The sequence below is a fragment of the Lolium perenne genome, chromosome 3 (genome assembly GCF_019359855.2).
Source record: "Lolium perenne isolate Kyuss_39 chromosome 3, Kyuss_2.0, whole genome shotgun sequence".
Taxonomy (NCBI): domain Eukaryota; kingdom Viridiplantae; phylum Streptophyta; class Magnoliopsida; order Poales; family Poaceae; genus Lolium; species Lolium perenne.
The window spans coordinates 224980897-224996056 of record NC_067246.2 but is presented as its reverse complement, the minus strand read 5'-3'; the positions used below and the strand labels follow the sequence as shown (position 1 = coordinate 224996056).

The 15160-nt window shown below is 41.8% G+C and overlaps 2 protein-coding genes across 2 annotated transcripts; both read right to left on the bottom strand.

Moving 5' to 3' along the window:
- Positions 1-708: 708 nt before the first annotated feature.
- LOC127343514 (AP-1 complex subunit mu-2) lies at positions 709-5756 on the bottom strand. Its single transcript, XM_051369642.2, has 11 exons — positions 5419-5756; positions 5173-5322; positions 5035-5097; positions 4742-4918; positions 4548-4651; positions 2061-2168; positions 1885-1981; positions 1684-1781; positions 1454-1595; positions 1257-1379; positions 709-1161 (listed from the first exon to the last, which is right to left on the bottom strand). The coding sequence occupies exons 1-11, from the start codon at positions 5545-5547 to the stop codon at positions 1063-1065; spliced, it is 1290 nt and encodes a 429-aa protein (XP_051225602.1). The 5' UTR covers positions 5548-5756; the 3' UTR covers positions 709-1062.
- Positions 5757-7430: 1674 nt separating this feature from the next.
- On the bottom strand, positions 7431-12096 carry LOC127343515 (farnesyl pyrophosphate synthase). The gene is made up of 11 exons (XM_051369643.2): positions 11788-12096; positions 9929-10069; positions 9742-9828; positions 9269-9385; positions 9086-9174; positions 8897-8948; positions 8720-8815; positions 8598-8642; positions 8359-8448; positions 8215-8286; positions 7431-7901 (listed from the first exon to the last, which is right to left on the bottom strand). Exons 1-11 carry the CDS (start codon positions 11941-11943, stop codon positions 7773-7775), a joined length of 1074 nt encoding a protein of 357 aa, XP_051225603.1. The 5' UTR covers positions 11944-12096; the 3' UTR covers positions 7431-7772.
- Positions 12097-15160: the final 3064 nt, after the last annotated feature.

The window sequence follows — 15160 nt, the reverse complement described above, 5'->3', positions numbered from 1 at the left end:
ACTATGATTAGCTGTGTTTCATGCATATTTTGGGTTTCTATGGAATTGACGCCTTATGGTGTTCCAGGTGACATCGTTGATGATTATGTGATGACCAGGGAGAGCTAACCATCAATGCGCAACCTCTAAAACATTACAACATCTTATGTAACATTTACAACATGATCATTGAGAATGAGCAAAGTCGTGATAGAAACTTCAAATACGACCATGTGAAAACGACTACCATACCTGTGCACGATCAGCTTCATAAGAGTTCATTGACATTCATCGAAGGATTGAAAACAAGCAGGGGCAAAAGGAACTTCAAGATGATCTTGTCGAACAATTGTGGCAGACATAGTGTCAAGGTTTAGTTTATTTACATGTAATTTAGTTGAACTATATACTGAATTTGAATTGTTGTGCTAACAAATTACGCATCCGAATATTTGTTCAAATGTATGCAGTAGTAGTATTAAGGGTTAAATTATTAAGGTGTCAAAATATACACCTATTTGAGTCTGTATCCACAAACTGAAGAGAAATAGTGATCTGAGAATAGGGAGATAGCTGTAAAAGAGGGTGAAAGTAGATGCTAAGGAAAAATAAGTAGGCACCCAAAATGGTCTATTAGATGTCAAAGAAAAAAAATAGGTCTGTTAGGGGCACAAAAAGATGAGTGGACTGCTGGAGATGTTTGAAGTCCTGCATACTTTCAACCTAAACTTCAAAAACATTACTGTTTCACGAGTATTCATTTCATTCATCTCAAATCAGCTCGAGATTTTTGTGTAGTACAAAAGGGAATAAATAACAAGTTTAGCACCAAAAATAATAAATCAATAATGATACAAGTTAACTCAAGAGGAAAACAGTGTTTGTTTCTTCAAAACTGTACTTGATGTGTAACTTACAGTAACCAGGATGAACAAGCCACCAAAAAAACCTTGCACGGTAGAGCTTCTTGGGATAAGACTTCCATGTCCATTTCCCAATGCCATCTATACGCTGTAACGAGCAAGAACTATGTATCCCCAGAGCCTCTCATTGATATCTTCTAGTGGACAGGCCAGAGAAAATTCAGAGAAGTCTCAGTTCGTATTCACCAGCCATTGTAATGTATCTAACCCAGGGAAGCGCCTGGTACCCACTCTTTTCAATGATCTTTAGATATCGAACCTATAAAATACAAAATCCCATACTTTTTACTTGAGAAAAATGAAACGGCACCAATGATAATATAGCAAATTTCTAACACTGCAAAATCTAATTACCTGAATACCCGATACAGTGAAATATGGTATCTCAAATTTCACTCGTATTGGTGCCTTCTTTTCAGGGACCGCTTCTTCTGCAGTTATACTTGGTAGACTAAATTCTGCTCTGCACATGTACTCCTAAGAGAGCAGATGCAGAAAATCAGCACACTTGAAGTAGCAACAAAGAAGCCAATGGAATCGGTCATACTCACTTTGCCACCAGGGAATGATTTTATTTTCCAGACCATTGCATCTCGCTCAGGGGCATATGCAGCAGAACCCATTGAAGTTCTTATATTTGGGTTTGTGGCATCTGAAGGAACAGGCACTTCAATTTCAACATTTGTTGCTGTGCTGGAAATGAAGAAGAAGAAAAATACTATTATTTTCCAAAATGTCGCAAGTGTAACAGGAGCAAACCAAAAAAAAAATGCAGACGGACCTTCTTTCCTTAAACTGACTTCTTGCCTTAACCATGAATTCTATCCGGCTTCTTGAATGTTTTTCAACTTGCGCTTCCACCCAGATAAGAGGTTTCACCTAAATAGCATAAGGGCAAGCACATGAAAATGAGACAAAAACGAAAAATTTCAAGTATAAATGAAGTCTCTTGTGATTGTAAAATACGATTAAGAAGAAAAACCTGAGTGTTGAGCCTGTATGTCATTAGATCGAAAGATCCGTCTGGAGGTATGAATGATATAGTCCTATCATTCTCGAATCTGGTCAATCGTACACACCTTGTAGCAGAATAGAGAATGGTCATGCTCAAGTCTTGACATAACAAACTTGATGGGAAAAAGCAATATTGTTGCTTACTGATGAAATTTGATATCATCAAGATCTATTGCCTTCCCTTTAGTTGCTCGACCCTGAGCCTCCAAAAGAACTTTGTCATTCAACCCAAGTTTGCACTCGGGCATTCCACTGTTTGAAAACATTTCAGGTTTAGTAGCGTTATACATGTCTATCTTGAAAAAGGAAACATCGATAGCAAATATAGTTAGATGGAAGGAAAACTCGTAAGAAAGATAAATAGACCTTAAGCAAGTCTGGCACCCTATAAACTAGTGTCATTTGTGATATATTAATTTCAAAACGAGCCATGATATTCGAGCAATGCTTCACATTTCCAAAGCATCAAATGTCTTAAATTGGTAATGTGAAGCAATATCAATTTTAAGACCTAAGAATGTAAGGGATTATTTGCGCCTGCCTTCAAATTCATTTAACTTTATGGTTGAAGGACCTTTGTGGAATGCAAGATATATATGGTGCATACAGAGTACAGACATCATCAACCTGACAAGTACAAGCATAGCATACTCATAATTCAGTACCACATTTGGACATTTTTGAACTTTCTAAATTAATAGTGATTATATTTAGTAACTTCTGGAATTAACCTGTTTTACAATTACCAGAGATATAGAACTCCCTTTCTACTATAACTTACTTTATGATTATTATGGTGCAGAGCAATAGGTGCCAACTCCTAATTGTAAGGTCCACGGTAAAGGAGTATCACCAAAGAACTAGCCATGGAAAGAGCCACATGGAAGCTTGCTATCCATGTGCCAGAACCATGAGTTGGTTACGAGATCTTATGGGTTTCACCTCTAGCCTACCCCAACTTGTTTGGGAATAAAGGTTTTGTTGTTGTTGTTGTCGTTGTTTACTTCAAATAAAGTAGGGAGCTGCAAAACCAATATCGCTAGTGTACTCATCTTTCAGTACCACGTTTGGTACATTCAACTTTCTTTTTTGATATTGATTACGTAGTTTAGCTTATAATGATTAAGAGTTGACCAGCTGACCCACCAATTGTAACTTAAGTGTTGTCTGGGCACTTCAACTCGACTGGTGTGAGTGGTTGAGTAGTCACCGACTAACCTCGACTAGTCCAGGATGCCTACGGCTGCACACTGAACCCTAGTCCCTTCGATGCACTAGAACACCTTCCAGCCTCCAGAGAAAGTTGCCTCCTGGGTATTGAGCCCTAGCCTGGCCACCGACTGCCGGCGTCACTGATTGCCACAATGCTGGCTGTTGCTGCCACCATCCGTAGTTGTGTGATCTTTCTCATCTGCTGTCCTTCTTTCCTTGTGGTGTTCTCCTTTTCTTTCCACTCCTTCCAATCCTCTCTGTGCTGAACTATCGATTTGATTTGTGATTTCCTCTCTTACAGCCATATCATGCTAGCATCATGTCGCAGACAGAGGTATGACAAGAAGTTGCTGCAGATGCAGCTGTTGAGCAGTATGATCCATCCATAGATCCTAAGACGATAACAACAAAGTCCAAGGACCATTTATGTTTATGATGATATTGGTGGTTTAGTAGTATGGTATTCATTTTTTTTATACTAGCTAGTGAACGACCCATAGTCACGACTAGTCTATGAGTCGTACCCTAGCTACTCGACTCGACACTTAGACTCTCAATCCTTGTTAACTTGTTTTATGAGCACCAGAGATGTATCAATCCCAGTTCTACCTTACTTGTTTTACGATGATTATGGTGCAGCTACAAACCAACTGAAGTAATCAATTTACCAACTCCTAATTGTCAGATCCCCAATGAAAATGATAACATTTATTTAGGTAAACTATGAAGTCTCAAGACCAATAGCACAGTTATGTACACCATTGTTCCAAACATCAATTGAACAGGCTTATCGATTTGTCACTGAAACATGACAAAGACAGCTTAACTTTGAATTTCTTTCCAGTCTGTGTAACAAGGCATTTAGTGGGTTCTCTGTTATTCAGTACAAGAATTGTGCTGCACATAATAGATGAAGAGCCTACTAGGATGGAACTTCTGCTTTCATCAGCAATTTTTTTTATTGCAGGACCAGGTTTTAGAACACAAATACAAGGTTGTGTACAGAAATCAATACACATGTGAAAGCCATGAAAGACATGACAGATAGTCAGAGAAATCATTGACTGAAGTATCGTTAAGGTTTAACTAAGACATAGATTCATGTGTGGGCATAATAGGCGCATGTATACTAGCATACTCGCTCAGAACACTCCATGCCCAAAGACAAGAAACAAATCTAGTATGGTGTGCCAACAAATATGCACTTACTTCACTTAGATCATCAATCAAAATGTTTAACTGTATGATACATGGAATTCTATAAGATCACAGAAATGTGTCCAAATGATTCATTTATCTGTGAGATACTGTGTAAGATATCTTCCTCTTTAGCAAAGTGAACTATATCGAACCAGTCAACAGAAGCATTTCAGACTGTCATACTGTCATTATTTCCACAAAATAGTATTGCGAACTGACCTCAAATATGTCCGCATTTTCAGTGCGCCAACAACGTCTGATCTCACAATCTGCCCATTGCTATTAACAAGAATGTTAACGCTCTCCACTACATCCAAGAATACCTGGAAAAGAGGATGATTGGCAGCATGTCAAGAACCATCAGAACCTACCAGGCGACATTAAAAGAGGAAGCAAAGAATGAAAAAACTTACTTCGTTCTTTTTGTACCGAATCCCCTCACTCCGCCACGAGACAGCATTCGTTACGGCCATCGGTGGCCTCTGTGAGACCTCCATCTTGTAAGCGTCTGTCTTGATGAACTCGCTCAAGATCTTTGCCTCTGTGTATTGTGGGTACCCAAAATCCATCATCTCATCAAGCAATTCATACTATACACAGAAGAATATACAAGAAACCATGAGTCAAATCACAGCAATAGAAAGCTCGAAGCAACTGAAAATAACATGCCTTCCAAACCCAATTCCTGTCACAAACAGTTACATACCACGACGACAAAGTTATCTCTCAGTGATTCCTCCTCCAGTTCCTCGAAATAGTGCTTGAACACCTACACGTGCACACGCAGAAAGTACATGAAATGGTGCTCAATGTGGCACTGCGGAGATGAGTCGGGCGTTCATACATCGACAACGCGGTGGAGGAAGAGGAGAATGCTGGCGGCGTTGCAGTTTTGGCGGGAGGCGGTGAGGAGGAAGACATTGTTATGCTGTATAAACATGTAGGTGACTCCCGCGTCGTCGTAGACCACCGGCGAGTAGGCCTCCGCATCGCCCTGCCCGATCACAGCAACTTAGCGCAAAGTCAAAGCAAGGATCTTTATCATGCTGCAATAGAGGCGTTTAGGATTGCAAGAGGGGTTGGTTGCTACCTCCTTGTCAAGGAGCTTGGTGAAGAAACGCTCGGCCTGGATGGCGGTGACGTCGCCGCGGAAATCGCGCCAGACGAGGACGCGGCCCTTGATGTCGAGCAGGAAGAGCGCCGACACCGCGCCCGCCATCGGCGCCCGGCGCGGCGGGATCTCTCAGTCGCTTGCCGGATCTGGATCGTCGTGCCTACTCACGGCCGACGGGCATGCCGGGCGGTAGCTGCGGCCGGGCGAGAGGGGCTCGCCGGATCACGGCGGTGGGAGGTGGATCGGGGTCGGGGTGCGGGGATCGTGGGGGAGTCGGAAATGAAGGGGGTGAGTGGGTGACGAGGGGCAACCGGGAAGGGTACGGCTGATTTTTCCTCGGTTCCACTGCAAAATGGACCCCCAGATGTTCCTTGCCTAGTGGAAGTTTTTTTGCCGAGGCAAACGACATCGGGATCTCTTTCTAGTGCAAATTTTAGATCAAAATTCACACTACAAAACCGAAATGAAATATAAGTGAAATTTACAAAACCTTATTATCATCATTGTAATAATTAAACGTGAGTGATAATTAAGTAATTCTACGGTTATCGAATACAGCTGCAACATGTACTGTAACTCATGAATAGCACGAATCGTGAATCAATTTAACAGACTGAAGTATTTTTGTGTTGCAACTCATGACTAGCACGAACCATAACAGTCCTATGTAATTTTCTTAGTTTCAACTCATGTTGTTGCGGTATTTTTCTCTATTTTCATAACATGTTGCAACTCATGGCTAGTACGAATCATGACGCAATCCAATAATGTTATGGTCGGCTAAGGATTAAATTAATTTTCTAGTAAATAGCAAATTGATACTAGTAAACATATCCATATCCCCACCATCTGTTTAGGATCTACATATGAGTTACCACAAGTAAAAAAAGTTACATCACTCTCTAAAAAATCCTAGAGAGGCAATTCTTGGGACACCCCCCCCCCCCCCCCCCCTTCATATGTTGGCACTGCCAGTGTGGGAGTATGGGGAGATCCCTGTCTACTGGATGGAGTTGTACTGTACCCTTATTTAGCGCGTTTAGTAGGCTACAAGGTGTTCATTTATGGTGGCAAGGGTGCCAATTTCGCGAATAATTTTCCTCAGATCTCTCCATCTTGAATGTTTCGGCTTTGACGACGTTGATGGATGGTTGGCGTAGATTCGTGTAGGGCGGTAAGGTTTGGCTTTTTGGCGTTTGTCGACACAATAGCTTCCCTTTGCAGTTTGACCTCCATCACTGGCATGAGGCCTTTGAGTTTCCTACAGGTTTCGTTGTTGAACTTGTGGATCTTTCAGTCGAGACAACTTCGACATTTTCATGTCTAGGGCGATGATCTAGCAGGACTGTGGCCTTGATGACTTCTTGTCGGTGATTACCAATGACTTGTTGGCTCCGAGGATGGAGAGGCAGCGTTGGAGTGGCCATTGGCCCGTTCGAGAGGAATAGGACAATCGCTCCCCAAGGACTTCGATGTATTATCTCTATTTCTTAAGGGTGTATGTCCTGTTGGTTTGATCAAGTAGTAGATCTGCAGGTCATATTCACAGAAAAAAAAATGGTGCCATATTAAGCACCTCAATTTTAAAAAGGTGGTCATGTGAGTGACATTGGCGTGAGTGGCACAATGAACGACGGTAATAAACTAATGATGGTCTGGTGCTGTCGACTGTATTGCTCCTGGATGCGCCTACTATGACGCCAAACGTTTTGCTGACGGCCCAAACCTTAGCCCCACGAGGATGAGTAGCGAGCGAAGAGAATGATCCAACCGAATTTTGCAAGGGTTTTTTTAGCTCCCTCTGTGATGATAAGTGAAACGCAAAGAGGATGTCCAACTGAATTTTGCAAAGGGTTGATCTATCGACTAACTTCTATATTTCAGATAGTTTACACATCCTATCGACCTATGAGTAACTCTTAAAATTGCAAGCTGAAGAATTGGAGACGAAGGATAGGGTGGAAAAGCATCAGAGACTGACATGGCGATGACATAGCAGAACTGCAGAATCATACTCTTGAATTATTTTTTTGCCACAGTTTTATTTAAGCGACGCCCAAAGACTATGAACTGCTTACAGAAAATAAGAATGTCACACGGTGGCTAACATCAGAAATCCCGACACCGATAACGCGACAAACTGTAACACTTACAATCAAACACACACCTACAAACATCGGACACCCTAGATTGGAACCATCCAAATCCAGTGAAGGCCTGAACACACCGGACTCCTTAATATCACCGTAGTTGAATGCTGTCTGGAAATGAACGTTCTGCAGTACAGAATCTACCAAGTTGGTATAGAACAGCTGCTCCACGTGCTTGCTCTACATCTCCCTCTTGTAGATCTTATCCAGGAAGGACCTCAGGACTTTCTGAACTGCTTTGCTTGGCTGGGCCTCGATGTCGGCTATCAGCTTATTGTAGCTCTCCTTCTCATATTTGTGAAACACTGCCTGGTGTATATGAATGAAAAGAAGGTGTCAACTGAAATAGAATGTCCAGTTAAAAAAATACTAAAATAGAATGTAACTACAGGGTGTCAGGTTCTGTCATCGCTAAATGAATATGTTCACTTCTCAAATAAAAAAGGCTCATTTTCTACACTATTTCAGGCATCTTCAACCAAATGAGCGCCAGCCACGTATAGTTTTGTTATAATCAGGGGGATGCTTATCCTTCATACCAGATTCTGCTATAAATGATATCCGCAATAGACTATTCAGACATGATGAGAAATGATAAATACAGAGAATGATGTAGGCAGACCTCCAGATTTAGCTCTTTGTACAAACCCTTCACATTTGCAACAGACTCAGGATCTGACTTCCCATAATTTTCCTGTTGGTAAGACATAAAGGGCTCAGGAGGTGCCTTTAGGTTAGTTAAAAATAACACCAAAGTAGAACTTACAACTAGAATGCGCTTTTGGCTCTCGTTAGCATGCTCAAGAGCTTGCACAACCAACCAGGAGCACTTGTTGTCTTCAATGTCAGTTCCGATCTGTGATAAGGGTCCATACAGATGAATTCAGAAGTCATGTGAAAATATGCCTTGACCATGACCAACATACTAGTTCCACTTTCACCCATTCAAGTTAGTACAACAGTGACACACACCCCTGGTGGAAAAAAGGGTACACTCACACTAACCTTGCCAATGATTTCAGGATCTCCAAAACAATCTAGATAATCATCCTGCAAGAAGTACTCATTAATCAGAGGCAATAAAGTATTAAGTACTATTTCTTTCTCTTCCAGAAGAAGTGGTTTACCTGGACTTGAAAGTATGTTCCCATTTCAACAAGAATGTTCTTTACATCTCCAAAGTTATCCAAATTCTCACCCGACAGCAGCAATGCACATGCAACCTTGGCAAAGTAGGAACATAGAATACTGTTACTACTTAACATTACCACCATACTAATTAAATATATAATGCTAACACTTACCGGAAGGTAAAACGAATAGTATGATGTCTTGTATTGCACAATGCGCCGGTGACTGTGCAAAGTGTCAAACATTAAAGAAATCATCAACAGTGCTAAAGGAATAATGCAAAAAACGGCAATGGAACAAGATTTTGTGGACTCCCTGAACCATACAAGGAAGAAATCGTGCAGAAAGCAACATGAACTTACACATTCAAGTTATATTTCGTGAGATCTTTTTCTCCCTCGTGAGTGGTGATAAGATCCAACAACTGCCCTGAAGCTGACTTGAACTCAACCTTGACAAAAGAAATAGAGCATCAGCCACTTGTAAGAAGCATCAAGTATACTTGGCATGACCATATATATACATATGACAGAGGATATCGTTACCTCATTGAACAAATCAATGAGATCAACATAATAAGGTTTTCCTTTATAGTGGCGTTGAAGGATCCGTGAAATATGGCTGCGAAGGATAATCCCATCATTTACTGCAATGAGGCCAACCTGTACAATAAAAAATAGGTAATTGGTCTCATATGTTACATATGAAAGGATGAGAGCCCTTGCTTGTTATCAAAATTTCTAAGTAATTAACAGCCGGCGGAAACTTAATAAGTCAATAGTCTAAATCACTTTTCTTGCGAGATCCGTACAAATATGAAGTTGCCGTAAAAAAGGTAAAAACATGAAGCATAAACTAGATTTCTTTATGATGAACAATTTATTATTACTATTGATGCTGCTTAACACTAAGTCATCGAAGAATCCCGTCTGAAGTAACGACTTAATACAGCCACGAAAATAATAACTGTATAGACTTAGCAGATTATATAGAAAGGACAGATACATCTCAAACTGACCTGAGGCACCCTAAACCAGCAAGGCTGACCACGTCGCGTCTGGGAGTTGTCCATGATATCATCGAGCACAAGAAAATAAGCTTGAAGCTACAAAATGATCAAGATTAATCATTGGTGCCATCTTAGCAGAGAGTTTCAGCTACTAACCCAAAAACCCTCCAAAGTAAACATGAGAAGAAAGTTTTACCCATTCAATGCACCAACCAAGGGTGCAGGCAAGAAATGTCTCCTCCTTGCTCAAAACATCTACACCTTTCAATATTTTGTAGCTATCGATGACAGAGAGCCCACGGTTGCACTTTCCTCCGAGCACATTGTAATCCAACATCTACTCCAAATGAGAGAAACGGTTTGAAAGATTGTTAACTTAGAGATTATTATCGTCATTATCAAAGCAAAAATTATTCACTATGTCTCAAAATAATGGAAAAAACTCTTGCGGCTTTGCTCCTTTTTTTGCCTTTTTGTCGTTCGGTCCGCTTGCGGGTCTTCTGTAATTAAAACTATTTCTTCTATCTAATCGGATGGCAGTTCGACTGCCTGTTTCTCAAAAAAAAAATGGAAAAAACTGAATAAAGAACATCTTACATTATATGTGTATTTCCCTTCACACCACAAGGCACAAACACTGGCAAACGAACATGAGAATAAAATGGAAAATGACAGGGCATCCAATTATAACACCCATTCATTAACACTCAATATCTATCCACTAACAACAGCCAACAGAAGCAATACAACACTTCAATAGCACAAGTTTGACCAGCTTAACTGAAAAGGTTCTCAAAAATCTACCAGAAAATGTGTGACACTCTCCTATTTTCATTTACGTGACATACTCTTACCATCTAACTAATGAAAAGTGACTTGACGCAAACGAAAAGACACAAACCATTGGGATTTTTATTTTCCAATTTCCAGGATGTAGCCTTGGCCATTAATTTTACTGGCAGCAAATTTTGAAGTCAATGAAGTAAGATAATGGGAGTATTAATGGTTGCTCATATGGTAAAGAGGCTCATGCCACCTCTAAATTTTTCAAGATTACATTAGTCAAAGTGACACATATTTTTAAGGCACTAGTATTGCTCGAGATCTTTTACCATTTTGCTATAATCCCAATCTAGCATTGCACACAGGCGCAATTCCGCACAATTTAAGTTTTTATTTACCCCCACGTCTATACAGTAGCCCATCAATTAAGTCAATAGGAGATGGTATGTCCCAACATTTGTGGCAGTTTAGCCATAGGCCCGGTAACATCTGAAATTTCCAGCGTTTGATAGCTTGTCGAATTATTCTTCTGTTCAAAATTCTTGAGCATCTTAATAATTGGGTTGTGTGCGTCTTTGGATGCTGAGTCTCCAAGCCTTTGGTTGGTTCAGTGTGGCAATGGAACCGGAATAGCTCAAGTGTCAAAAATCATAGACGGGCTCACCTAAGACCTTGTTCATTTCTAGTGTATTCGATTGAATTTAACGAGATCAGAAGGGATTATCCCAAATCCCGAAAAAAATCCCCAATAGATCGTTTACCTAGCCGCCAGGTTTGGACGAGATAATCCCGAGATATTCCACAAATCCCCCTAAGGCCTCGTTCGATCATGCTAGTGTATTTTTTTTGGAAGAGTATTTGACAGGATTGGAGGGGATTGGGTGAAAATATACACAAAATCCCCTCCCATCTCCAAACCCCTCTCGGGTGGAAATGCAGGAGGAATACCATTATACCAAGGACTAATTTAGATGAAAGTACAACAAGAAAAGGTGTTGTTCAGAAATTAATTCTTGATTTCGGTTTACTGAACCTTCATGTTCTCTTGCTCTGCAACTCTCAACCGTTCTTCTACAGGAACACAAATAAACGCACGAAGCGGAAGAACTTGACCGGCCAGTCACCAAATCCTTGACAATCGCCCTAAGACCCCCAAAGCCGGTACGAAACTCAAAGCTTCCACGCGAGGATGTAGGCCTCCTCTGCTCTAAAACCGGATCAAACAAACCGCACTACCAGAAATACAGAGATGGAAAAGACTGGGGGCCTTACGCGGTCGATCCACTGGAGCGACTCATCGGTGAACTCGAAGGCGGGGTCCTCGAGCATCTCCTGCTTGAGCTTGGTGTATATCTCCGCGAACTCGGCCTTGGAGTCGCCACTGGATCCGTTCGACAACGCCACCGTCGCCGTGGCCGCCGCCGCCATTGCGCGCTAACTCTGACCTCACCTCACGCGCACGCGAGCGAGAAGGAACAGAAAATCTTGTGGAGAGTATTGGAGAGGAGGATGAGGAGCGAGGAGCTTCTCTACTGCGGTCGCTTCGAACGGGATTCTGTAGGGCAAACGATTCTGCGCACACGTTTATTTAAGGACGGGATTCGCCGGCTCAAAAAAACAAAGAAAGAAGGGAATGACGGGCGATCAGATGCCTGTCAGACCTTGTCACTCTCTGACGAAGATGGAAACACCTGTTCTGTCTCTAGCGTTGCCAAAGCAAGCTGGCAGCCGTTCATCGTTGATCTAATGGCTCAGATCTCTACTTACCACTTCGCGCGGAAAGGGAGAATAGAGCAACGTCGATTCTTGATCTAACAGCTCTCCAACAGCCACACTTAGGCTTTCACTATGCTTTATAAATAAAGTAACCACATCCATATAAGGTTCAGAACCAAGAGAAACGAGTTTGCTGGAGCAACAACACGGCCATGCCCAAAGACGAGGTAAAAGTGATGCAGCTCATCGACTCGATTGCGTAGACAAACGGCGCGCCGCCGTTAGTAGGTTCTCCAGCATGTCGTCACATTGTTCCTCGTGAGCACACCACAAAGGCGTACTCACCTTCTCCACTAAGCAAGGTCGGTCGAGGCGGCTAACCTTCGCACAAGCCTTCAGATTTGGCTTGTGTGAGCGGTGTGCTCAAGCCACAAGTTCATTCGCGTTCTTCTTGGAGATGTCCATGGCGATGATCTCGTTCAAGACTTCATTGGAGGTCATTCTTCGGTAATACGAGTTTGGTTGAATGGATTTCAACCTTTGTTTCTCATAGGTCAAGAGAGCGGTATAGAACTTTCTCTTGATCCACTTGTCATCGGCGTGTGAGGCTCCAAGGTCTCGCATTTGCACGACGAGGGTGGTGAGCCGTCGATACATGTTCTCAATGGACTCTCCTTCATTCATCACGAAACCATCGGCAGTAGTGCTGAACTCATCAAATTTGGAATCTTGAATGTTTGCGTTGCCAACAAAGAGAGCATCGATCTTGTACCGAGCTTCCTTGGCGGTCTTACATGTGAGGATGTGAGCTTGATCCTTGGGAGTGATCGCCAAGTGTATCATGTGGAGGGTGGTGGCATTTAGTTGGTCCACCACTTCCCTCCTTGAGAGATTGTCCGGGTCATAGGGCTTGAAACCATCCTTGATGACACGCCATAACTCGGTGGAAGAGCTGCAAATGTGGGATTGCATTAAAAATTGCCAATTTGCAAAGATTGAAGAATCTAGAGCGGAAGGTGGTCCTTGTGAGACGATGTGTGGCATAGGAATAGGGACACTCGGAGAACAGTTATTTGGTGGAGGCACCGCATGACTATTCCCCGGGTCTGTCTTCTCCTCTTTGGTATCTTCCTCCCCTTTTGTCGAAGTGTCGGAGTCTCCCACTTTGTATTCCTTATTAGGTTTACCCTTTTTGGGGACAAAGTTAATGAGAGGAATTTTAGAGGAAGCCTTTGAAGTAGAGACCTCGATACCAGGAATGGGATTTTCTTTGGAACCAAGGAGTCCCACCATCAAGGCTTGCATTTGAGACATGATGGATGAGTCCAATCGCTTAAGGTTATCCAACGTAGTCGGAATGCTTGTCGTAGGTGGCGGAGTATCTTGCTCCCCGCGGAGGGTGGACACATCTTCCCCTTCTTTGTCGGACACTTCACCCATAACGCTTAGGCGGTGAAGCCCAAATCAAGAGCCGAGGATTTGACACCAATTGAAAGGGGGTGAAATAGTGACTAGAAGGGGGCTTGAATATGAGCTACACAAGTTTTAGCTTTTTCAATTTTTATGGCGGAAGCGGAAACGTAAAGGTGAATGCTTGTGTAAGAGGTGATCCTATCTGCAATGCAAAAAAGGGAAAAGGAAATACAAGAAGTAAACAAAGTGTAAAGGGAAGCGGTACGACCGTGGTAACGAGCGTAGACGAGGCACGATATGTTTCATGTAGTTCCCTCCACAAAAGGAGGTACATCTACACTGAGGAGACATGGCACCACAAAGGTGCCAACCGCCACTAAGGCGTCACATTATTGTTCCTCTTGATCACACCACAAAAGCGTACTCACATTCTCTAGTAAGTGATACCTTCGATCCGGATTATGGATTATAGTATGATATGATTTTTCCCTAGAAAACTAGGTTTAAACGAAACTTGGGAAGCACTGCTAAAATGGTGTAAAGGAAACGTCTGCAAGACTTGCTAGTTAATTTTATTTTATGTTTACCAGACCTATCTAGTTTACTCTTAATTGGGTTGTGTTCAATGGATGGAAATAGGTCAGGGTTAAGGATTCTCCTGCAGCTATGCATGCATATAGAAATGAAGTGCAAATGTGTAGTAAATAAAATAGAGATAAGAGATTTGTGAGCAGCACATCTATAAATACTTTTGCCCCTAAAGCCAGAGGTGACAAGAGCCTCCTGGTCCAACCATTGTTCCCACAGCCGCGAGTAACAAAAATTATTAAGTAAATGAATACATACCAAAGCATTAAGCTAGATGATTGTGTCGTTAATCCTGAATGAATAAATAAAAATGTATCGTTACTTTTCCCTTTCTGCCACTGAGGTTTCGCGATAGCACGCCGTTCTCCACTCATCCCACCTCTTCCCTTGATCGATCCGATAGACATGGGTACATGCAGATCATCGAATCAAGGCAAAAGAGACAAGGATACAAGATTGCAAAACTCCTATTCAATTCTTACACATATTTATAATATTAGATGCATATAAACGATGCGAGGATTCACCCCAACCCACAACCCATGAGGACTACTCACACATAATATCAAGATCAAAGATAGAAATCATTGTGGCAAATACTTGGATTGAAATCACAATATTCTTACAGTGACCGCCAATTCTCAAGGAGATCTCTATTACAATGGTGATGGCTATGACTATGGAGGAGATGGGTGATACGTCTCAAACGTATCTATAATTTCTTATGTTCCATGCTACTTTTATGATGATACTCACATGTTTTATACACATTATATGTCATTATTATGCATTTTCTGGCACTAACCTATTGATGAGATGCCGAAGAGCCGATTCTTTGTTTTTACTGCTGTTTTTGGTTTCAGAAATCCTAGTAAGGAAATATTCTCGGAATTGGACGAAATCAACGCCCAGGGGCCTATTTTTCCAC

Bases quoted from the DNA above. Each gene is read 5' to 3' on its own strand.
- LOC127343514 (XM_051369642.2), bottom strand. From the start codon at position 5,547: ATGGCGGGCGCGGTGTCGGCGCTCTTCCTGCTCGACATCAAGGGCCGC. The intron at 5,098-5,172 runs GTATGAACGCCC...GTGCACGTGTAG, and splicing joins TCCTCCACCGCGTTGTCGAT to GTGTTCAAGCACTATTTCGA. The intron at 4,919-5,034 runs GTATGTAACTGT...TTCTGTGTATAG, and splicing joins GAGATAACTTTGTCGTCGTG to TATGAATTGCTTGATGAGAT.
- LOC127343515 (XM_051369643.2), bottom strand. From the start codon at position 11,943: ATGGCGGCGGCGGCCACGGCGACGGTGGCGTTGTCGAACGGATCCAGT. The intron at 9,829-9,928 runs GTAAAACTTTCT...ATCATTTTGTAG, and splicing joins TTGGTTGGTGCATTGAATGG to CTTCAAGCTTATTTTCTTGT. The intron at 8,949-9,085 runs GTAAGTTCATGT...CACTTTGCACAG, and splicing joins ACGAAATATAACTTGAATGT to TCACCGGCGCATTGTGCAAT.